This window comes from Haemorhous mexicanus, chromosome 22 (assembly GCF_027477595.1).
Source record: "Haemorhous mexicanus isolate bHaeMex1 chromosome 22, bHaeMex1.pri, whole genome shotgun sequence".
Lineage (NCBI taxonomy): Eukaryota > Metazoa > Chordata > Aves > Passeriformes > Fringillidae > Haemorhous > Haemorhous mexicanus.
This window is the reverse complement of record NC_082362.1, coordinates 5,714,573-5,736,368: the sequence shown is the minus strand read 5'-3', so window position 1 is coordinate 5,736,368 and position 21,796 is coordinate 5,714,573. Positions and strand designations below refer to the sequence as shown.

The window sequence follows — 21,796 nt, the reverse complement described above, 5'->3', positions numbered from 1 at the left end:
GTCCAAGCCACATTCTGAAGCAGCAAAACACAGGAGAAGCGAATCAGATAATGATTGTTTTCATTTTTCTCTGAGGCTTCTCAGCTTCCCATGAGAAGAAACCCTGGTGAAGGGATTTTTCAGAAAATGTGATGGTGACCCCTCCCTCCGTGCTGGCTCTGTGTTGAGGGGGATGCTGTTAGTTTGGCTGGAGGGGTGAGGAGTGCTTAACATGGGAAAAGTGAGGAGCAACAGAATTCCCCTGCCCTGTCACCAGTGAGCTGGGCCAGTGCCTGCTCAGCAATGAGCACTGACTTGCCAAGGTTACCCAGAGATAAAGCCAAGAGATATTAGCAAGGAAGCATTGCCAGGGTGCCCTTCCCCCTCTTACAGACAAGGGGAAATTTATGCCCCGCCGTGTTCCCAGCTGTCTGTGGCCCTGTGCTGGCACCAGCCCGGGGCTGGTGGGAAGGTGCTCTCTGTCCTGCTTCATGCACCCCTGTGACTCTTCTCTTTGACTTCACTGCCCTTCTGAGGGACCTGTGTGTCTCTGGTATTAGAGGATTTATCTCCTGTTGGAAGCTGTGCCAGGAGTTTCAAGAGAAATCTGTGGTCTGAGGAGCTGGGGGATGAATGTGAGCGTTGGAAGGTGATTTAAAGTGTTTGCACAAGGTTTGATGCTGCAAGCCTGGTCTCAGCCTGATCTTTGCTTTAGAGAGGAGTGACAGCCAAGTTTGTGTCCATCAGGACTCAGCAGCAGATCCTTAGAAGCCCTTGGGTTTAGTGCTGTGATTTGCAGCCTGAGGACAAGCACAGGTCCCTTGTCTCAGTTTGGGACCATGTCCCCTTTTTCCTCCTGCCTGTTGGGCTGCCTTACATTTGCTGAGAATTTGGGAACCCCACAGTGGGAGTCTGCTTTTGTTTTCCTCCTGTTTGCAGCAAGCTCTGACAGAGCAGTTTGAGGTTGGTGATGAAGAAAGCAGGAGAAATACTCTGTGTGATTGTCAGCAGCCACGTCCAGCCCATTCCCAACTCCAGCACTAACCTCTCCTCTCCTCTCCACAGCTCTCCCTGAAATGCCGAGCTCCAGAAGTGTCCCAGTACATCTACCAGGCCTACGATGCCATCTTGAAAAACTAACAGGAGGTGGAGCCTGTGCCTCACCCTGCAGAAGGAGGGGGGAAAAGGGGTCCCCAGAGCCTCCTTCACCGCCAGCGCAGGGAAGAGCACTCCTAACTGGAAGCAGCTGTATTCATGTGTAGGATTGCAGTCAAAGGCACTGATTAAACAAGGTAGCAATTAGTATCCACGTGCTAATGATGATAGGGAACAAACCCCTTTGGTATTTTTAGCGTCCATGGAGTTTGTAACCACTGCTTCAGACTACTCCCATGTGCCCCTCGCCCCTCACTCATCCGTTCTCGTGGGCTTCTCTCCATTTTGTGCCAATGTTCAGTGTTTTCTAAATGGCTTTAGGTGTAGTTTGGATTTTGTAAAATAACTGCTCATTGGAAAAACAAAAAAACACCGAGCAAAAACCACACGTCTGCTCATTAAAACAAGGCAAAAGTGTCGAAAACATAACACTGCACTTTATTTTATATTTTTATACTTTTTTTTTGAGTTTTTCTATTGTAATTGGCTTAAAGGGAAGGTGATTGCAAGGAAGTCTTGGGAGCCCTGCAGGGACATGGGGCTCTAGCAGGGTGAGCACAGCCTCGGGGAATTAGGAACAGAGCCATCAGCTGGGTCCTAGGAGGGGGATGGAGCCCTAAGGAGGGGTTTTTATTGCTCTTGTGCTGGCTTCTGTGGTGTTTTCACTCCAGCCATCTCCCTGCCTCATGAGCTGGTGATTTGAGGAGTGAGGCTGCAGGCCTGGATGGGTAACAGGGCAGGGGTGGATGAAATGAAGGAAATGAGCCTGTCCTTAGAGCAGAAGGCTCATATGCCAGAGCTCCAGGTGTGGTCTCTGCATCCTCACCCATGTGCAGCCCCTCTTCCTCCCATTCTTTCTGTGCCTGCTGAGGCCAAGCTGCCTCCTCAGCCATGCCTGAGCTGTGTCCCCCTCTCCCAGTGCTGGCCCTGGCAATTCCCAGGCACGTGGTGGCACATCCAAGTGTGGCACTGCCACTTCCCCAGTGGGGCTGCAGTGTCAGCCAGGCCCCCACAGAGAGGGGCTGCTGCTGGCAGTGCCCCAGGATGCCAGGGGAGTGGAGTGGCTCTCCCTGTTGCCATGCTGCCCCCAAACCCCAGGCTGGGCATGGTGGGAGATGGTTTGGGCTTGGTAGTGTTTGCTCCCTGCCTGCCTGGGGCACTCAGCTTCCAGCTGGGCTGGGTGGAGCAGGCCATGGAAGGGTTTCTCCTGTTTGCAGCTCCTCTCCTTGTGCCCAGCACAGTGGCCAGAGCCTGCTCTGTCCCTGTCCCAAGCAGCCCCATGCCTTGGCCCCTCTTTTCCAAGCTGTCCCTTAGAGCCAGGATTGTTTCCCTTCCAGTTCACAGCTGTGGAGTCTCCCCATTGCAACCACTCCGTGCTGCAGCACCAGCAGTGAAAGCAAAGCCTCCTGCATGTCCCTGCTCCATCCATAGCTTGTCCTGCTTAATCCAAACCCCAGTCCAGATCAGCCTCTCCCTCCCAGCATGCTTGGACATCTCCTCCCCAGCTAACAAAGCTCTTGCGTGTAGCAACCCCCCTGTTGTCCTTTTAGATGCCACTTTCAGAGTCAGGAAATGTTTCACGGTGGGAGATCGTTCATCAGGGCTTTGGCACTGGCTGCAGCCAGGAAACCAGTGCTGGGAAAAGGTCACAGTGTCCTGGGAGAGGCTCCAGCAGGACCCTGAGGAAGGTGCATCCCTGGGTAGGAACCCCTGGGCTCTGGCTGGGGGGAAGAAAGTGGGGCAGAGCTGGAGCAACCCAGCCCTTGAGCCTTGCCCGCGTGTGCTGGGAGGCGATTTGCTCCGAGCCCTGCGGGTGTAGTGTAAAAATCATTAACAGAGCAATTAAGGAAGCGCCAGTGGCACTGATGCCGTGTGGGGCAGGGAGGAGAGCACAGCTTCGACGTGGGGAGGGGTTGCTGAGCACCCCCTTCTCTTGCCAAATTCCTTCCCAGCTTTTGGGGTGGGTGTCTCAGCCCGGGGCGGGGCCGGGGCTCGTCGGTGCCGTTCCCTCCGCCCCTGCTCGTTCGAGTGTTCCCGTTCGTGTTGCTCTTCAGGCTTTCCCTGCCCTCCGTGTCAATAAAGTCATTTCCACGAGGCTCTGGCTGCGTGTGGCTCTGTGGGAATGGGGAGAGGAGCCATTCCCCTGATGCTGGCTCTGCCCAGGGGAGCAGCAGGGCTGAAGGCTGCATTTGGTGGGAAGGAGATTTCGCTCACCAGGCTTCTTTTTTCCACCAGGCACTTCTGCAGCACAGATCCCCTAAATCTGGGGCTTGCAGGAGGAGGAGGAGGCAGTAAGTTTCCTTGGTGCTCCAACAGCTGCTTCTCCTCATCTCAAAGGGCAGCAGGGACAGATCCAGATGAGGAGCAGGAGATGGATGTACCCATTCAGCCCTTTGGGTCTCCAGGGGGGCTGTGTGAAATGTGACCTGTTTTCCCTGTGGTGAAATAGTAAAAATCCTGGGAGTCAGTGATGTGTTTGGATTGCTTTGCACTGGTGCTGTGCCATCTCTGGTCCCATCTCAAGCAAGATGGGTTGGCCTGCAAAACCTCTGTGCCAGGCCAGAGCCAAGCTCAGTATTTGAAGTGGCCAGAAATCCAACAGAACAAGCAGCAGGTTTGGGGGGTGTTGCTCTTCAGCAGGGTTACCTTTTTCCCCTCACTCTGCCCAGCCTTGGCTGAGCAGCACCTGGATTTTTGGGAACTTCCACCCTCTGTGGAGGGCAGGTACCATGTCAACCAGAGTTGCCCTGCACTGGGATGGTTTTGTGTTAGAAGCAGGTGTACGTGCCAGGTAACAGCAATGACAGGCTGGCTTGGGGTCCCTGATCTTGCTGTTGTGTCCCTTCATGCATCCCTGGTTTGGGATGGGATCATCATTCCCTGCTGGGGATGAGCCTGGAGCAGCATTTGGCCCAACAGGAACAAAAGCTGCTGTGGGATGCTCAGGGCTCTGCCCTGTCTGCTGCTGTCCCTTCATGTCCTGAGGCAAAGGGAAAGGTTTCGTCCTCCCTCCCTGTTCTGCCAGAGGCTCCTCGAGAACAAACTGGTCTTTGCTGCTGCTGTGGGTTTGCAGACACTCTGTGCCCTGTCACCAGGGACACACCAACCCCCTGGTAGCTGGGTTTGTCATTAGCAGTGTCACCTGTGGGACTCAGGGGACACAGGTGATGCTCCCTGAGCTGGGAACTGCCAGGGGGGATTGGTCCCCACAGTCTTACCTGTTCCTGAGGCCACACTGTGGAACAGGGACCTCCTGAGCTGTTCCTTGCTGCTCTGGCTGGAGCTGGGGCAAATCCTCCTGTGCTGGGTGGGCTGCCCAAAATCCCTGCTGCTCCCACTGGCCTCACACCCATCCTGCTCCGTGCCAGCAGGTCCCTGAGCCCATGATGGGCTGTGGGGCACACAGGGACTCAGGGGAGGATTTTGGATCTGGCTGAGGCAGGAGCTGACCATAGCCACCAGCTCTGCCTGTCCCCTGCTGCCACCTGCACATCAGGACACAGGAACTCTTGGATGGAGGATTTTAGGTTTGCCTTGCACTCGAGTCGCTGAGGCTGGGATAAACCTCCCAGCCAGCAGGGACATGCTGGGATCCAGCCCCACTCCCCTCCCCCCGCGCCTCGTATATTAAATTTCACACATAAAACTGCAACTGAAGAGCATCTCGGAGGGAATTGCTAAAAATAGCCCCGAGGCTGGAGCCTGAATTGTGCGGGAGAGTTCATGTGCAGCCCGATCCTTGCGCTCTCCCGGCAACATTCCAGGGCTCGGCTCCGCTTCACGGCCGTGCGGGGAAGGGGAGCAGCGTCTCGGGCTGCTGCCAACCCCAGGGACACAGAGATATCGCCCTGCTGCGAGCATCTCTGCAGGGAAGTATCGCCCTGATCTCTGCCAGCCCGTGGCACACGGCGCAGGGGCTGTGACCCCCTTTGCCAGCTGCTGGTGCCAGGGTGGCACCAAGGGTGTGCCAGTGTCCTTGTGCCCCCCAGCCGTGGGGCTGCCTCTGCCGTCCCCTTTTCCCCCAGGAGGGATGTGGCATTGTGCTCGCCCCTGCACCCCCTCCTCACCCTGGAGAGGAGCCCCCGGAGATGATGTTTTTTCCAGCCAAAGGTGCTGACGAGGCTGGGGGGAGCCCGGCCGAGCTGCCGCCGGAGCTCGGGCTCAGCCAAGCCCGAGTGATCGCCGCCAGCCCTGTGCAGACACCTCGGTGCTCGCCGCTGTCACAGGCAGCCGGAGTGGGCTTTGGGGGCTGTTCCGAGGAGCAGAAGGGTGCAGGGAGTCCATCGGCAGCGTGTCCCGGGGGCCTGGACCATGGTCCTGGAGGTGCAGGCAGCATCTTCCCTCTGTCCAGCGCGCAGGTAAACGCTCCGTGCGGGGTGACCCAAAAATGCAGACACTGCAACAGAGATGTCCCTCGTTTGGTGGGGCCTGCCACCAGCCTGGGCTCAGGGATCCACGGGTACTGAGAAGCCCCCAGCCCCTCCCGCGGGCCGGGGGCCGGCACGGCGGGAGGTGAAGCGGTGTGCCCCAGAGCACAGGGAGCAGCGGTGTCGGAGGAGGGAAAGAGTCCCTGGGAGGGCTCCTGCCCACCTCCCCCGAGGGAGTCCGGCCCGTGGGACTCGTCCGGGGTGGGCATGAGAGCCCAGATGCCGCTGGGCGCCGGGGAGGGAAGGGGTGACGCCGCTGCACCCAGCACACTGCAGGGGGGACATGGGAGGGTCTTTTCCCATCGGCGCCTCCTCAGAGCCCCGGGAGAAGCCGGTGTCTCTGCTGGATTCCTGCGGCTCGCCCTGTGCATTCCCTGCCTCCTTTCCCGGGGGCTGCCTCCTTCCCGGGCATCCTCTGCATCCCTGCCTGGGCAGAGCCTCCTTCCCTCCCCGGGCGCTGCCCGCATCCCTGCCTGAGCTCTGCCTCCCTCCCTCCCTCCATCCCTCCCCGGGCGCTGCCCGCCTCCCGCCTGGGCATCCCCGCCATCCCACCGGGCGCTGCCGCCTCCATCCCTGCCCGGACACCGCCGGCCCCCCCGCCGTGCCCCGGCCGGGCTCCTCGCTCCCCGCCGCCGCCCCCCGGTGTGGCCGCGCCGGGCGGGGGCCGGGCCGGGCCGGGGCTCTGCAGCGGGGCCGCCCGCCCCGCGCCGGGCTCGCCGCATGGCTCCGCCGCCCGCCGGGGCGCCGCCGGCCCGGGCCGCCGCTGCCAGGTACGGGGATCCGCCGGGAAGGGCAGGACGGGGGGGCAAAGTTACCGCTGGGCAGGGCTGGGGGTGGCTGGCATGAGGGGACAAGGGGGAAAGTTGAGCGCCGGTGCTCTCCACTCCCCTTCGCCCGCCGGCTCGGCGGGTGCGGGTGTCGTCTCCCCTCGGCATCCCCCGATCCCCAGCGACCCCTCGGGCCGGGGATGCTGCGCTGCCCAACGCGGCCGGAGCATCCCCGGGAGGGTCTGGATGCGGGGGGTGCAGAGAACGGGGGGTGCGGGATGTGGGGGGCGGCATGTGGGGTGAGGGATGCTGCCCCCGCCCCGGCCCTACGGGGCTCAGGGGTTGCTCCTTCCAGTGCCCCAGGCGTGGCAGCGTGGCCAAGGTCGCAGCGGGGGCCGGGGCTGCCTTTCCCGGAACCCCCTGCGAGCCCCCGCCCGGCCCTGCAGCCCGCGGAGCCCGGCCTGAGCCGGGTGCTGAGCGCCCGAGGACCCGCGGCTGGTCCCTGCCCCACCACCCCACCGAGGGGTGCCCCGAAGGGTCCCCCCGCTGTGCCTCAGTTTCCCACAGTAGCTGCTTGTCGTGCCGGGGACCACCAGGTCGGGCTCTGATGTTTTTGGGGTGCAGTGTCCCCGCGGGCCAGCACAGAGGGCCATGAGGTTCTGGCGGAGGCAGAGCGGGGCTCAGCCCGTGCCCCGGTTCCAGCGAGCCCTGCGGGCACGGGGTTCCCAGTTGTGTCGCTCCATCACGCTCCGGCCCCGCAGAGGAGCTGGGGACGCTGCTGTGAGGAGGAAGGGGTTGTGGGGACAGGGCTGTTCCTCCAGCAGGGTGGCCCCCCGGGACCTGCAGTGACAGTGCTGCCTGCTGGCGGAGAAAGGCCCTGGCAGGGTCGGGCCTGGGGGTCCTGCACCCCCCGTTTCCCTGCATCTGGCACAGAAACATTCCCGCTGCGGGGGTGGGGACAGCCAGCACCCCGGGGGACAGTGCCAGCAGCACGGGGGGACAGGGTCCCCGGCGCTGGCGTGAGGGGGGTGAGGGTGGTGTGAGCCATGGCCCAGGGAAGGGATCCCGGGAAGCTTGGCCACTCCAGCAGCCGGCAGTGAGAACCGCTGTGCCCAGGCTCCCCCTGGGGTAAATAATCTCCATCAAACAGGCACAACAGGGTGTTTGAACCTGACTCTTTCCGCTGCTGCCCTGCACTTCGGGGATGGTGCAGGGAAAATGGGCCAGACCATCGGAAATTGGTCAAAGCATCCACACTTTGGGATAAAGCACAAGCTGTTTCCTGGGGAAGAGAGCGAGTGAAAGTGGGACCCATTCCTCACCCGTGCCGTCCCCATCACAGCTCCGGGCCGGGAGCCCGGTGCCAGCGGGTGTTTGGGCTCCTCAGGCTCTGCTCCCACATCCCTGTGTGTGGGTTATCCCCCCGTGTCCCCCCACGCGCGGGCCCTGCCCCGGGCCCCTCCGGCCTCAGCACGGCCGTGGCTCTGGGCTCACCCTGTCAGCTGGCTTGCAAATGAGAACCCATCAAGTTAATTGCCCAGCCGCTCAAAGGCTGAAAGGAAACGCTCAAGCTGTCTCTCGCAGGCTCACAGCGATCTCCCCCCGCCCGGCAAAAGGCAATTCCGGCTGTCCAAGCCCAGGGAAGATGGATTCCCCGCCTTGGGACAGCAGCGGGATGGAGCCGCTGGTGACAGGGGCCGTGGGTTGAGTGCCCAGCACAGCCTGGGACCCTGCTGCTGGCGGGCTGAGCAAACCCTGAGCCGCAGACAGAGCCTTTCCTTGTTCTGGTACTGAAAGGGCTGAATGTGCCTGTGAGAACCTTCCTGGAATTAAAGTTCACTCCAATCCTGCCTCTCCTTGGCTGCTGGGGCGGGAGGTTCAGGGGTGACCCTGAGGTCCTGCAGTGCCAAGACCCCTGGGTGCGTTGTCAGCTCCTGCTGGAAAAACACCCCCTGAAGCACCAGCCGAGAGCTCTCTCAGACCTGACCAGCTTCTCCTTGGCCTTGCAGTGACGGGGAGCCCCGGAGGGGAAATGCATCCTGAATGGGGCTGAGGCCCCCTGCTCGGGAATATGCAGCCTCGGCACCGCGGGGGCAGCACCAGGGCAGCGGCCGGAGCGCGGCGGGATGGTGGCAACCTTCAAGATCGCCGTGCTGGGAGCCCAGGGCGTGGGCAAGAGCGCCATAGTCCGGCAGTTCCTGTACAACGAGTTCAGCGAGGTCTGCGTGCCCACCACGGCCCGCCGCGTCTACCTGCCCGCCGTGGTCATGAACGGCCACGTGCACGACCTGCAGATCATGGACTTTCCCCCCATCACCGCCTTCCCTGTCAACACCCTGCAGGTAGGGGGGCACCCGAGGGGGCCTCCACCTCTGGGGGAGTCTGTGGTGACCCCCCCTGTGGTGGGGTTTTGCTGTTAAAATCTGTGGGGTTCCAGCTCTGCCTTTTTGGGGGATGTTTCTCTCTCCGTGTCATGGGGGATTGTGTCCTCATGGATCCTGCTGAGCAGGTCCAGGATAAAGTGTGTTCTAAAGTCTGGTGACAGCAAACACAAGAGGTGGCATCCCACTTCAAGGAGTGTGGCTCTGGCATTGCCCACAGCCACATCCACCTGGGGTCCTGGAGCACTGGGATCCAGTCCCACGGCTGTCAGAGCCAGCAGCAGAACATTGGGGTGAAACCCAGGGGTTCCTGGACAGCACAGCCCTGATGCACCCACTGCCCAAGGCAGGCAGAGCTTGTCCCCTCCTGGGAGTGGCCATCACCCCCTCCAGCATTGCCTGGGCTTGTTCCTGGAGCTCTGAACCCAGCAGCTCCTCCTCTACCCCCTCAGGTGTTTCCAAACCCCCCCAAAGGCAGCGTGGGGTTGGGAAGCATTGCCACCAGCGCCAACAACTTCTGGGTGGGGTTAGTGGGGGAAAAGAGGATGTTAAGTTCATGCCATAGCCCCAGTCCCAGGGGCACAGGTTGTGTCACCACTGAGGGGAAAGGAGCTGCAGGTTCCCAGCTGTGGCTGCAGCCACGCTGGAGGGCAGTGCCACCAGTGGGGCCACCTCAATTGGTTACAGTGTCCCCGTCCCCAGCAGAGACAGGGTCACAGGGACCATGTAGTGCTCCAGGAGTCCCTGTACCATCAGACAGGAGGTGAAATGAGCACTCCAGGGGTGAGGAGAAGGTTTAAAAATTAATGGGTGAGTGCAGGGAAGGAAAGGTCAGTGTGAGAAGCAGCCCGAAATAGCAAAGGGTAATTTATTGACACGGCAGCCGATGCTCACACACTCCATTAACTCCCTGCCTTGCTGCACCCCAGAGGAGGCTGCCAGTGGGAGCAGATGGAGGTTTCCAGGGAAGAGAGGGTGATCAGAGGGATTGCTCCGAGGGGAAAGGAGAGGGCCATGGTGAGGGATACAGCTCTGTCTGCTGGGAAACATCATGGACTCAGCTCCGTGCCAGGAGCAGCATCCCTGCAGTGCTGTCCTGGAAGGGGAGCAGGAGCAATGGCTCTCTGACATCCTGCTCCTGCAGTGCAACACATCTCCAGCTCAAGCATCCCAGGAAACCTGCACTGCTGAGGAAAACCACCCTGACATGGCAGGGCCAGAGCAAGCTGCCCCCAGCACGGTGAAATAGCTGCAGTTCCTTGTCTCCCAGGTGTATCAGGGCTCAGAGGAACTCAGAGGCTGCTGCTCCATCCTCCTGCATCTCTGAGCCCGAGGATCTCCCCAGCATCTCCCCTCGGGGGACAGGGAGGGGCTGTGTCCCTCTGTCCCCTGCCAGCTCCTTCCCCTGCTGCCCTCTGTGACAGAGATCAGCCCACATCCCAAAACTCCCCTTCCCCACCTCATTCAGATACCAACTTGGGAAGGGCTGATTCATGGCTCTGAAGGGCTTTGCTCAGGGAGAAGTGATGCCTTTCCTCCCTGGAGAGTCTTTCTCCTTTCCAGAGGCACCCAGGAGGGTTTTGCAGAGTTGCCTGCAGGGGCTGCCATTCCCAGTCCCACTGCTGGGATGGGAAAGTGCCTGAAGGGAGGCAGAATTTCACTCATAGCATGAAAAAAAAAAACCAAAAAGCCTGTTATTCCCAGAAACCCAAGGGTTTCCTAACAGCATTAATTTCTCCCAGCTCCAGATTTTGGCTGTAGAGAGGCCACTCCTGCCTGCCTCTGCCCCGGATCCACATCTTGCTCTCACTCAGTTCCTGAGCAGCCTCTGCTCCCCTTCTGTCCCCATGTCCCCTCCAGACAGACCTGCTGTCACCTTCCCCCTCTGACCCACAGAGCTGCTGGTGCATCACCCTCAGACCTCAGACGGGGCTCAGCATCCTCCTCACCTGCCTGCCCCAAAAACCAGGGTGCTTCCTAATTAGCACAGTTAATTAGCAGCTCTGGAGGATGAAGCCATCCAGAGCAGGGGGCTGCATTCAGCCCCACTCCCAGCTCAGCTCTGGGCTGTAACTAGGCTGCAATCCTCCCTCAGGAGTGGAACTGGGGCTGACAAATCCTGTCACCTCTCCCCTGGACTGACAGGGGGGACAAGGGATCACTGGAGAGGGGGGGATGGCTGCAGAGCAGTGGGAGCACACACAGATGGGCCAGGGCAGAGCAGAGATGGGTGTTGGGTGTCAGGGCTGGGCAATGTGCAGCCCCCCTGCTGCCACAGCAGCATCCTTGGGGTGCCCACCCCCAGAACAGGGCAGGGCAGGGCATCCCTGAGGCACAGAGCCAGGATTGATCCCTCTGTGCACCTTGCAGGAGTGGGCAGACGTGTGTTGCAGGGGGCTCCGGAGTGTCCATGCCTACATCCTGGTCTATGACATCTGTTGCTTTGACAGCTTCGAGTACATCAAAACCATCCGCCAGCAGATCCTGGAAACAAGGTAGGGATGGCTTTGGGATGGTGGCAGAGCCCTCTGGCTCCTGGCAAGGGAGTTCTGCACCAAGGGGGAACATCTTGGCATCACAGAGGAGAAATCAGACTGGCACAAAGCCCCTTGGCAGGGATGAGAGCCCAGAAACCAAGAGAGGAGCAGGAGCCCAGGCAGGCTCCTCTGAACCCAGGATTCTCTGCTCCCTGTCCTGCTCCATGGAATCAGGGAGGGCTGGAGGATTCTCTGCTGCCAGCCCCGAAAATGAGCTGCAAAACACCCAGCAAAGGCTCCGAGCAAAGGGTCACAATTCCTGCCTCATTCCTGACAGAATTCCCAGGAGAACAGGATTAGCTGCCCTCTATAGGATTCCACACCAGCAGCACATCCACCACCCTTCACTTCACATCCACACCTCTCACTCTTGCTCCAAGAGAGAAAAAACAGGGTTAAGGTTGGCAGAGCTTTGAGGAGCCTGACTGGGAGCTGGCTTTGATTCTGGCTGTTGGTCTGTGCATTCATGTGCCAGGCCGGTGTCCCCTGCGGGTGAGCCCTGAGCGAGCAGCTGCAGGTGGCACGGGGGGTGGCTGGACACGGAGAGGGACAAAGGGACAAGGCAAGCCACAGCCAAGAGCCCGTTTGGGATGGGTTGAGCTCTGTGGGCTGTCCCTCAGTGCTCCCTCCCCTGCCATCGTCCCTCACCGCCCTCCCTCCCCAGGGTCATCGGCACCTCGGAGACGCCCATCATCATCGTGGGCAACAAGCGGGACCTGCAGCGGGGCCGGGTCATCCCGCGCTGGAACGTCTCCAACCTGGTGAAAAAGACGTGGAAGTGCGGCTACATCGAGTGCTCGGCCAAGTACAACTGGCACATCCTGCTGCTCTTCAGCGAGCTCCTCAAGAGCGTGGGCTGTGCCCGCTGCAAGCACGTCCACACCACCATCCGCTTCCAGGGCGCGCTGCGCAGGAACCGCTGCACCATCATGTGAGCCCCCCGCCCCGGGACCCCCCAAACCCGGGGATGGTTCTGCTGCACCATCATGTGAGCCCCCCGCCCCGGGACCCCCCAAACCCGGGGATGGTTCTGCTGCACCATCATGTGAGCCCCCCGCCCCGGGACCCCCCAAACCCGGGGATGGTTCTGCTGCACCATCATGTGAGCCCCCCGCCCCGGGACCCCCCAAACCCGGGGATGGTTCTGCTGCACCACCACATGAGCCCTCCCTGCCCAGGGAGCCCGGGGCTGCTCAAACTCGGGGATGGTTCTGCTCCCCGGGCGGTGGGAGCTGTGCTGGGGGCACCTCCGGGCTTGCTGAGGTGACATTTGGGGACGGGGCACCTTGGGCAGGGTGTGCAGGGGGATAGTGAGGGGTGAGGGATGGCCCTGAGCTCTCTGCAAGCCTCCAGAGCTTGAGGCCAAAGCCCTCCCAGGGTCACTGGAGGGTGGAGGAGGTGCCCAAATTTTTGGCTGTCACTTCATCCTTGCCAGTTCCTGCCCTGGCAGCACAGGGGCAATGCCTGGTGCTGCCTGCCTGCCATCACCTGCTCCTGGAAGGGAATTATCCAGCACCTGTATCCCGCTGTTCTGGGGCTGGTTCTGTCTCTGGGACACAGGGAAACAGGAGTTCTGCGTTTCCCCTTGTGGAGCTGGGGTCTCTCCCTGTGGAGGGCAGAGCAGCCAGGTTACATGGGCTGTCTCTTGGCTTGGTCAGGTCAGATTTCCAGGTGGAATTTCTGGATGAAAGCAAGAAAGGGGAAAAAAAAAATAAATCCCAATCCTGCTCCTGACATCCCCAGAGGCTGGGTTCTGCCCTCCCAGGGCTCTGAGCTCCCCTCTACCCTGGCACAGCCCCAGCCCAGGAAGGCTTCTCCTCTGCCCAGCCTGTGAGCACCAAATAATCTGGGAGCACTCCTTGCTGGGCAGGTCACCCCTCTGCTACCTCTCGTCCTGGGCTCAGCAGGTGACCAGCCTTGCATGGCTTCACCCCAGCCCCGGGGTGTCCCGGGCAGGTGGGCAGCCCCCCTGTACCCCTGTGTCCCCCGTGCCCCCTGTGCCCCTGGCAGTGCCACCAGGTCCCACCCGCCGGGTTTTCCCACAGGGATGTTGCCTTGGCAGCAACAAGGAGCTGGAGCAGCACTTCCAGCTGCATTCTTGGTTGTTTTTTTTTCTCTCTGCATATCCCTAATAGGAAAGTGAGCCCCCCATGTTGGTTTTTTCTTTAATTATTATTTTTTAATCTTCTGGTTTGTGTTTGCGCCAGGGCTGCAGCTCGCCTGCATCCTGCCCTGCAGGGTGGGTTGGCAGAGGGCAGCCCCTGCTAGGAAATGATGATGGGGTGGTGAAGGGAGAGCAAGAGGCCAAGAGGGTTGTGGTTTCTCCATGGCTGGTCCCTGTGAGACACAGGGAAACACCATCCTCACCTGCTGAGGCAGGATCTGTGTCTGCTCCATCCTCCAGCACAACCATCTCTGTGATTCCTGCTGTCACAAGGAGCTGGAGGGGTTCAGCCCTGCCCTGGGCAGCAAAACAGGACACCCAGCCCTCTGCCACCACAGCCAGGTGTCCATGGCCCGGCAGCTCCACTGTGCTCTTGGAATTGCTTCCCATTAAAGGCAGCTCCAGCTGAGCTCCAGTGCCTCTCACTGCCCCATCCCTGTGCCAGGGCTGGGGGTACATCCTGCTCCTCCCTCCCTGCTTGGGGAATCAAACCCCTTGCTCCAAAATTAAAAAAAAAAAAAAAAAAAGGGAAAAAATTAGGAAAGGCAGTGGGGGGAGAGGGATCCATCTCAGCCAGGAAGGGCAGTGGCACTTGTCACCATCCCTTGCCTTCATGGCAAACCTGGCTCCCCTGTCCAAGCTCATCCTGTCAGGATTAAACACACTTTTAAGTCCACTTATGGATCTCTGGCTTGAGCTTTATCCCTCCAAATTGTCTGAGAAGGAAATTCCTTGGTAAATGCTAATAATAAAGCATTTATAAAGTGCTCACACGTACACATATCAACAACTAAGCCAATACATTGTTTGTTATAACCCTGTAGCCTGCAGTTTATAGCACAATTAGTTACAGGTTTTTATAGCATCTATTTAGTATTTTGAAGAAAAAAAAAAGAAAAAAAAAGGTTATAAATATAATTGTTATATTCTATTGTAATTTATAGACAGAGGAAGTTATATTAGTAATAATAACAACTCTCACTGCTTTGTCAGCATTTCCCAGCTCCCGGGAAAACGAGAGGGCTACAAAGAGCTCCTCTGCCCAGAGCCCAGGAAGGGGTAGGTGGTGGTGGTGGCACCCTGGGTGCAGGCAGAGAACCCCAGGCAGGAAGATCCCAGGTGTCCAGGCACAGGGATTGGAGCACGGCAGCAACCACGAGCGCCCCACGGCCCTACTCACACCTTACTACAGATTTACCACTCACCCAACGCCACCCTGGTCCTGCTGAGAGCAGCCTGGGCCTGGCCCAGGCTGGCATGGCCCCACTGCTGTGCCCAGGGCAGTGCCAGGTCTCTGCCCCCGTGCTCGTGGAGGTGATGCCTGGGTTCGGTTCGGCCCCACCAAGGATGCTCCCCTCTCCCTCTCCTCCTCCTCCTGCCCCACTGAGCATCCCAGTTGCCTGGACTTGGCTTCCCTTTCTCCCCTGGACTCCTTGTTGGAGATTCCCGAGGTGTCTACACCGCCTGTGATGCCCTGCACCTCCTTCTTTGAAATTGAATTAAAAATCAGGTCTGTCCCCTTGTTCTGTACCAGCCTCAGGAGTGTTTTTGCCAGCAGGTTTTGCATTCCCCGAGTCCCAGCGCTCACATTTGCAGCTCCTCTGCAGGGAAGTGGGGCTGACTTCATCCTCTCATGGAAAATGAGACTCTCCTGGGCTTTGTGGGGTTCTCAGAGGGACGTTTGCTGTGCCCACATCAGGATTATCCTCCCTCCCTCCCCACCCACACAGAGAAGATGTGGAAATAGAGGAGCTTTGGCACATCTCTATTGCACAGACAGCATGGCTGGGGGCTTGGGGTGCAGCAGTGCCTGCTGTGACCCTCGGTGACATCTGGCACCCCAGAGGGGACCACAGCCACCACAGGGGTCAGCAAGGGTCCCCTCCTGTGACCCCCCCAGCTGAGTGACCCAAGCACTCATGGAGGCTCCTGCAGCTGTCAGACACGAGGCTCACTGGTCCCATGGTGCAGATGGGGAGCACTGAGGTGTGAGATGTTTTTTATGGATGTCAAGGATGGGGTGTCCCCTTTTCAGGGGGGCTAAACCCTTCTGCAGAAAACATCCCATTCTCTCAATTTGGGGCTGGATTTTTCCACCCAAACCAGTACAAATGTGCCTGCTTAGCAGGATCACCAGTACAGAAACAATCCATTGGGAAGGAGGGGGTGCGGCTCTGAAAGTGAGGTGGAGCCCCCGGGGTTGGGTTGTGTGGGAGCAATCCCATCGTGCTGCCCGGGAAACCTCGGGCGCTGCAGCTCCGCCTTCAGCTTCAGCATCGCTCCCACCCTTGGAGGGAGGGGTCCGTCCGGCTGTCCGTCCATCCGTCCGTCCCCACCGAGCCTCGGGGTGGGCTCAGACCCACGACTCCTCATCATCCTCGGTCAGCCAGGTGCCGCTGTCCCCCAGGGATGGCGTGGCCGTGGGGCGGGTGCTGCCGCTCTGGGGGGCTCGGGGGGTCCCCGGGGGTCGGTGCTGACCCCGGGGGGCGTGGGGGCGATGCCCCAGTGGGGTGGGGATGCGCGAGGGGCGCTTGCCCGGCCTGTGGTCCCTCCGGGGACGCACCTTGGGCCTCAGCTTCAGCTTGTAGATGGAGGGCACCCGCTCGGGCTTCTTCAGGCACCGCCGGGGCTTGGCGGCGCTGCTGGCCCGGGGTGCCCGCGGGGTCTGGCCCCCCACCCCCGGCAGCTCTGCCTCCCCCGGCGCTGGGAGCTGCGGGGCAGCTTCTGCGGGTGTCTTGGGGACCTGGCTCCACATCCCCACAGGGCGCAGGGGATGGGGCCCGCGGGACAGCTCCTCCAGCACCCGGGCGTAGCTGGGGGGCTGCGTGTTCCCGCAGCACCCCCGGAGCCCCTCGGCCCCATCGCCAGGGCCGCAGGCTCCCCCGGCTCCATCCTCTGGCGCCCGAGGTCCCTCAGCGCCCCCAGCCCTTGGGCTCCGGGCTGGGTGGCACCGCCGTGTCCCCTGGGGACCGTCCCCAGCAGCGCAGACCTTGCACCCCCCTGCAGAACGGCCCAGAGGGGTGGGGGGCCGGGGGGCGGCCGGGCTGGCTTTGATGGGGGGTTTAACGCTGCTGTCCGGTTTCGGGGTTTGGCTGCAGGAATTTCGGGGTGAGGGCTGTCGGCCCCGGCCAAGGGCTCCCTGCCTCCCTTCCCGTGGGCTCTTCAGGCTCCGGGAGTCTCCAGGAGCATCCCGGTGCGAGGAGGGGGCGCAGACCTTTAGGGGGCTGGGGGCACGGACTTTTAAGGGACTGGGGGCTCGGGGTGTGGCTGTGGTGGGTGTCCCCGTTTCCTGTGGCCTGGCAGCCAGCACAGATGATTTTCCTCCTTGCTGGGTGCTCCTCGGAGGTGCCGGTGCCGTCCGTGGGCTGGGAGCTGCGGACCTGCCCCGTGCCGGTGCCACAGGGGTGGATGTCGCCGGGCTGGTCCCTTGCGGTGCCCTGGGGACCCCCGCGCCGTTCGGGAAGCTCAGCCGGGAGGGGGTGGGTGCCCGGCCCCTCGCCCCGTGCCCAGGGGAGCTGGATCGAGCAGGTGAGCGGGATGGTGGCGGCTGCCTCCCCAAGGGGACAGCGGGTGGCTCCCGCATCCTGCAGGGAGAGACAGCGGAGAGGGGCCAGGGAGCTGCTGCATCCCCCAGGGTCCCGCCTGCTGCTGGGCCCCTCCAGACGGGAGGGGGGAAAAAATTCCAAGGATGCGTCAAAACCTGCTCTGAAGCCAGGCAGTTTGGGGCACGAAGCAGCTCTGCAGCACTTACCTGCCCGAAGGGACCCTCCGGGGCTCTGCCGGCTCCGGGTGAGGGCTGGCACCCGGCTGGCGACCCGAGCCCTCTGGCGAGGGGGTGGCAGGGGCCCGGGGTCCAGGGGGGACACGGCCCCCCCAGGTGACGGGGGGCAGGGGGCTCTGGGAGCGGCTGACCAGCAGCGCGGGCTGGGGGCTGCGGGCAGCCGGGCACAGCTGCACCTCGTGCTGCACTTGCTGCTGCGGGCTCCGGGCTTTCCAGGCTTGTTTGTGAGCTGTGGGGACAACGAGGGGGGCTCAGCACCCCTGTCCCCTGCACCCGCCCCCGGTGAAGCCCACCCAGCTGTGGCTCAGCATCCAGCCCCCCGAGGGTGCCGGCAGAAAGCCGCGCTCCCTGCAAAGCGGCTTTTGGGGTCCGGCTCCATCCAAAAGTCTTCCATGACCTCTAGTGGCCACCAAAGCCAAAGAAAGTCCCCAAAACCCGACATTCCCCGGCAAAACAAGGAGGTATGGCTGTGCCAAAGCCTCCCGCTAGTGAAAACATCCCCGAGAAGCATCGAGACCAGCCACAGACCACCCCACCACCACCACCACCCTCCGACAGCCGCGGGGTTTGGGGACGCGGGGACTCACAGAGCGAGGTGCAGCGACACGGGTCGTGCTTGTCCAGGTAATGCTCCAGCGTGTCCCAGCCGCCCCCGACCCGCACCATGACGTGCTCCCGCAGGATCTGCACGGGAATGTCCATGCCAGGGGACATCGGCAGCCTGGGGGTGGCACGCTCGCCCGGGCTTCGAGAGCTGTGGGCTGGCCCTAAGTGCCACCAGGTGTCCCAAAGGGCGGCTGAGTCCCTGGCTCAGCTCCTGCGGCCATCCCGACAGGTTTGTTTTATCACCACAAGGAGGGTGAGGGACCCTTTCGGAAAATCCCTGTCCTTCGTGGTGTGCTGAGTTCTTTGGCCAGGCTTGGGGATGGATTCAGAGCCTCCCAGTGCTCCCATTGCTGGGTGAGCAGGCTGTGGCTCTGTGGGATGTCAGGGTTTGTCCCACACACACGGATGGTTAAATCCATGCCAACATCTATCACAGGGCTGAGCTCCCCTGCTTTGGGAATAATGATCAAAAACTCCCACACGGGCCCCTTTTGGGGGATTGTGGAAGTGGGGTCATGGCAGCAGAGTGGAATTCCTGGTTCTTTTCCCCCAAGGGCAGGGGTGAAGCAGGCTCACCCGGACAAAGATGAGGGTGTCAGAGTCCCCCACTCGGTATTTCCCTTCGGAGATCTTGACCATGGGGAACTGCACAGGGCAGGTACAGCGGCTCACCAGGTGCTGCACCTGCAGGTGGCAGGGATGGGTCCTCACCAGGGCTGATGGGAAAGGTCCTGGGATGGCCATGCCCATCCAATCCACTTCCATGCCCCTCCCCATTCATCTCCATGCCCATCCCATCCATCTCCATGCCATTCCCATCCATCTCCATGCCCATCCAATCCATTCCCACTTCTATCCATCTCCATGCCCATCTCCGTGCCCATGCGCCTCCCCATCCATCTCCATACCCATCCCATCCATCTCCATGCCCATCCCCATCCATTTCCATGCCCATCCTACCCATCTCCATGCCCATCCCCATCCATCTCCATACCCCTCCCATCCATCTCCATGCCCATCTCCACCCATCTCCATGCCCATCCAATCCTCATCCATCCCCATGCCCATCCCCATCCATCCCCATCTTTGCTTCCATCCATCTCCATGCCATCTCCATCTATTTCCATACCCATCCAATCCATCTCCATGCCCATCCCCATCCATCTCCATGCCCCCCCATGCCTCCCTGCCCCTCGGTACCATCTGGTCGAGGTTGTGGAGGTCCCGTGCCCTCCTGGGGGCCCTGGGCAGGGCGGGCTCTGAGGGAGGCAGGTCCAGCTCCTGCCGAAGCTCCTCCTCGATCTCCTCCTCCATCTGCACCAGGGTCGGGGCGCGCATTCCGAAGCGGGAGGCGTGGCGTGCCAGCTCCAGCAGGCACAGCACAAAGTTCTTCTCGTTCTTCCTCAGCACCAGGTCCTCTGTCTCGAACATCAGCACGTCTGCACAGGGCAGGGCTGGGCTGAGCTGGGGCTGGCACATGGGCATGGGGACAGAGCAGATGGGGGGCACAGATGGAGGCAAAACCCACCCAAAAGGGTGCTCTTCACTGGAGCCATCCCACCAGGAATATGGCTGGGTTCAACAAGAGTTGGGATAAGCGATAAAGAGGAAGAGCCTTTCCTTTCCATCTGCAGCTGTTTCATGGCATCCCAAAGCCACAAAACTCAGTGTCTGAGAGCCCTGAGGATGTCTTGCTCCGTGCCACTCCCCTCCCTGGGCATCCATGGTGGTAGGACAGGGTGAGAGATGCTTTGCTCAGAGCCAGGGCTTCTCCTGCTGTCCTTAGGGCTGGGATCGTGCAGTGCCTGGCAGGGACACACTGTGCCATCCCCCCTTTCCTTTGCCATTCCTCCTGAGCATATTTACACCCAAGCAAGCAGTCCAGCCACGTGCCAACACCCTGCAAAGCTGCTGCCAAGCCTGCAGGGCCTTGTACAAGGGATGCCAGCTCGGGGATGCCTGCACACAGTGCTGTCCCATGCCGGGGTGGCGCTGGGTTTGGGGGGGACACTTGGCAAAACATGGAGCGGCTGGAGGGGACTTGAGCACAGAGACATGGGACAGCTGGAGCCTGGCATCCTACCTTTGATATCCATCTCCTTCCTGCACCACTGGATGAAGTTGGAGACGTTGTCCCTGGCCTGGAAGGTGCCGGGCTGTGCTGTGAGGTTGCAGGTGACACCGGCAGAGGGCAGGTGGAGGTGCTGGGCCACCTCGGGGCAGGCGCGGGCGAACTCCCCGGCCACCTGGGTGACGTGGTTGGCGTGGGAGCACAGCACAGCCCCTGTCTCCAGCACCTCCAGGAAGGTGCCCACCTCGATGTCAAGGCCATAGAGCTCCTTCAGCCACTCTGCCAGGTCCTCCTTCATGGCGTACAGGTACTGCCCGCTGGACTGGTAGGGACGGATGCTGCGCGCCCCCGTGCCCGGGGTGCCCCACATTCTGCCATAAGACTGGGAGGAGTTCGAGGGAAAAGGATGGTGGGGACATGGCTGTCCCTGTCCTGTCCCAAGCACACCTCCCCGGCAGCCACACTCACCTGGTGCCACTTGCTCCTTGCCACACGGGGCGGTGGCAGTGTCCTGGTGGTGTGCAGAGCCCTGCGATGGTGCTGGGGAGAGGAAATCACCCTCCTGGGTGTTTTGTTTCCTTCCCAAGTGCTGATCGCTTCTCCTTGGTGACAAGGGACTGGCTGCAAACACTCCCTGTTAACCCTTCAGCACCTGCTCCTCTCTCACAGCCCTGCTCCTCCCCAGCCATGCCAGGGGTGGATTTTCCCCCCAAGGGCCCTGGCTCTGGGCAGGAAGGAGTTGGAGAGCAGCTCCTCAGCACCCAAGTTGCTCCCAGCCACACAAGGGGGATTTTCCCCCTTTCCCAAAACCCCTACATCCACCTCCACCACAGGTGAGGTGACCTGAGGGCCACAAGGTGCATCTTCAGGGTGACCTCAGGGTGAGGAGGGTTTATTTTCACACCCACCTTTGGGCTTCCTCTGCTCTGTGCTCCTTTCCAAACTCCTTCCCTCATTGCCCACAGCAGCGAGGTCTTTGGGAAAAGCCAAGCTCCTGCAGGGATGGAGTGACTCCAGGAGTTGGGGCTTTAAGGAAAGAGCTGCACATGAGTGGGCACCTCTGGGAATGTGGGACACTCCCTCCCTAAGCCAGGCCTTGCAGAGCTGTCACAGCACCCAGGTACCTCTGCAAAAAACAAATCTAGCAGGGAGGTGTTCACACCTCGGGGCCAAAGCAGAGCCTCTCCTGGGCTTTGTGGGCTCCCTGCTGTGGTGGGGACCCATCCTGTCCCTGTAGCCAGCTGCTGATGTCACTGCAGCTCGGTGTCCAGCCGGGGTCATTTTGGGGCAGGGAATGCAAGAATCCCAGCTATTCTGTCTGGGGAATGTGAGGCAGGCTGGGGGAGTCTGCGCCTGATGTGCCCAGCCAGGGAGCCCAGCAGGAGAAAAGAACCCTTGAGGAGCTGGATTTCCATCCAGGACACCCAGGGGGGTGGGTTGAAAGGCTCAGGGTGTGAGTTCACCTCCCCCAGACCCCCCCCCAGACTGATGGGGTACAGGGGACACAGCAGAGTGACCTGACTACCCCTGACTGCAATGCTGAGCTCAGCCCAGCCCTGGCAGCATCACAGGGCCCCAAAACTTCCCACAGGACACAGCTCCAGGAAACACATGGCAGCAAGCCAAGGAAGAGATGGAAAACCCAAAAGGGGAGAGGATTTGAGGTAGTCCCATCCTCAGCCTCCAGTCACACAGCACATGGGATGCCTGGCTTTCTCCTAAGGGGACAGGAAAAGGGATAATGAATTAATTCAGCCTGGGGAGAAACCTATTAACACATTCCAAAGCGTGGAAAAATCCTCAGTAATTTGGGGCTGAAGCGAGAAAGAGAATTTCCATGTTTGCATCGCCATCAGTGAGTTTTCAGTGGGATCCATCTCCCCTCTTTGATCCTGCCAGCATGAAAGCCGAGGCCAAATTCAGCAATC

The 21,796-nt window shown here is 60.7% G+C and overlaps 3 protein-coding genes across 6 annotated transcripts in view; 2 read left to right on the top strand and 1 right to left on the bottom strand.

Moving 5' to 3' along the window:
- AP2B1 (adaptor related protein complex 2 subunit beta 1) overlaps window positions 1-1,563 on the top strand; it is a 76,235-nt gene extending 74,672 nt beyond the window's left edge. For all 4 annotated transcript variants that reach the window (XM_059865645.1, XM_059865644.1, XM_059865647.1 and 1 more), the window contains one exon: window positions 1,045-1,563. In XM_059865645.1, coding sequence (XP_059721628.1) covers window positions 1,045-1,119 — 75 coding nt within the window. In that variant the 3' untranslated portion in view covers window positions 1,120-1,563. The remainder of the gene's footprint in view (window positions 1-1,044) is intronic.
- A 6,779-nt stretch (window positions 1,564-8,342) lies between these two features.
- Window positions 8,343-14,933, top strand: RASL10B (RAS like family 10 member B). Its single transcript, XM_059866150.1, has 3 exons — window positions 8,343-8,670; window positions 11,080-11,204; window positions 11,911-14,933. The coding sequence occupies exons 1-3, from the start codon at window positions 8,455-8,457 to the stop codon at window positions 12,179-12,181; spliced, it is 612 nt and encodes a 203-aa protein (XP_059722133.1). The 5' UTR covers window positions 8,343-8,454; the 3' UTR covers window positions 12,182-14,933.
- A 236-nt stretch (window positions 14,934-15,169) lies between these two features.
- On the bottom strand, window positions 15,170-20,248 carry GAS2L2 (growth arrest specific 2 like 2). The gene is made up of 6 exons (XM_059865954.1): window positions 19,881-20,248; window positions 18,998-19,236; window positions 18,374-18,481; window positions 17,779-17,875; window positions 17,162-17,420; window positions 15,170-16,994 (listed from the first exon to the last, which is right to left on the bottom strand). Exons 1-6 carry the CDS (start codon window positions 20,236-20,238, stop codon window positions 15,764-15,766), a joined length of 2,292 nt encoding a protein of 763 aa, XP_059721937.1. The 5' UTR covers window positions 20,239-20,248; the 3' UTR covers window positions 15,170-15,763.
- Between the last annotated feature and the right edge of the window lie 1,548 nt (window positions 20,249-21,796).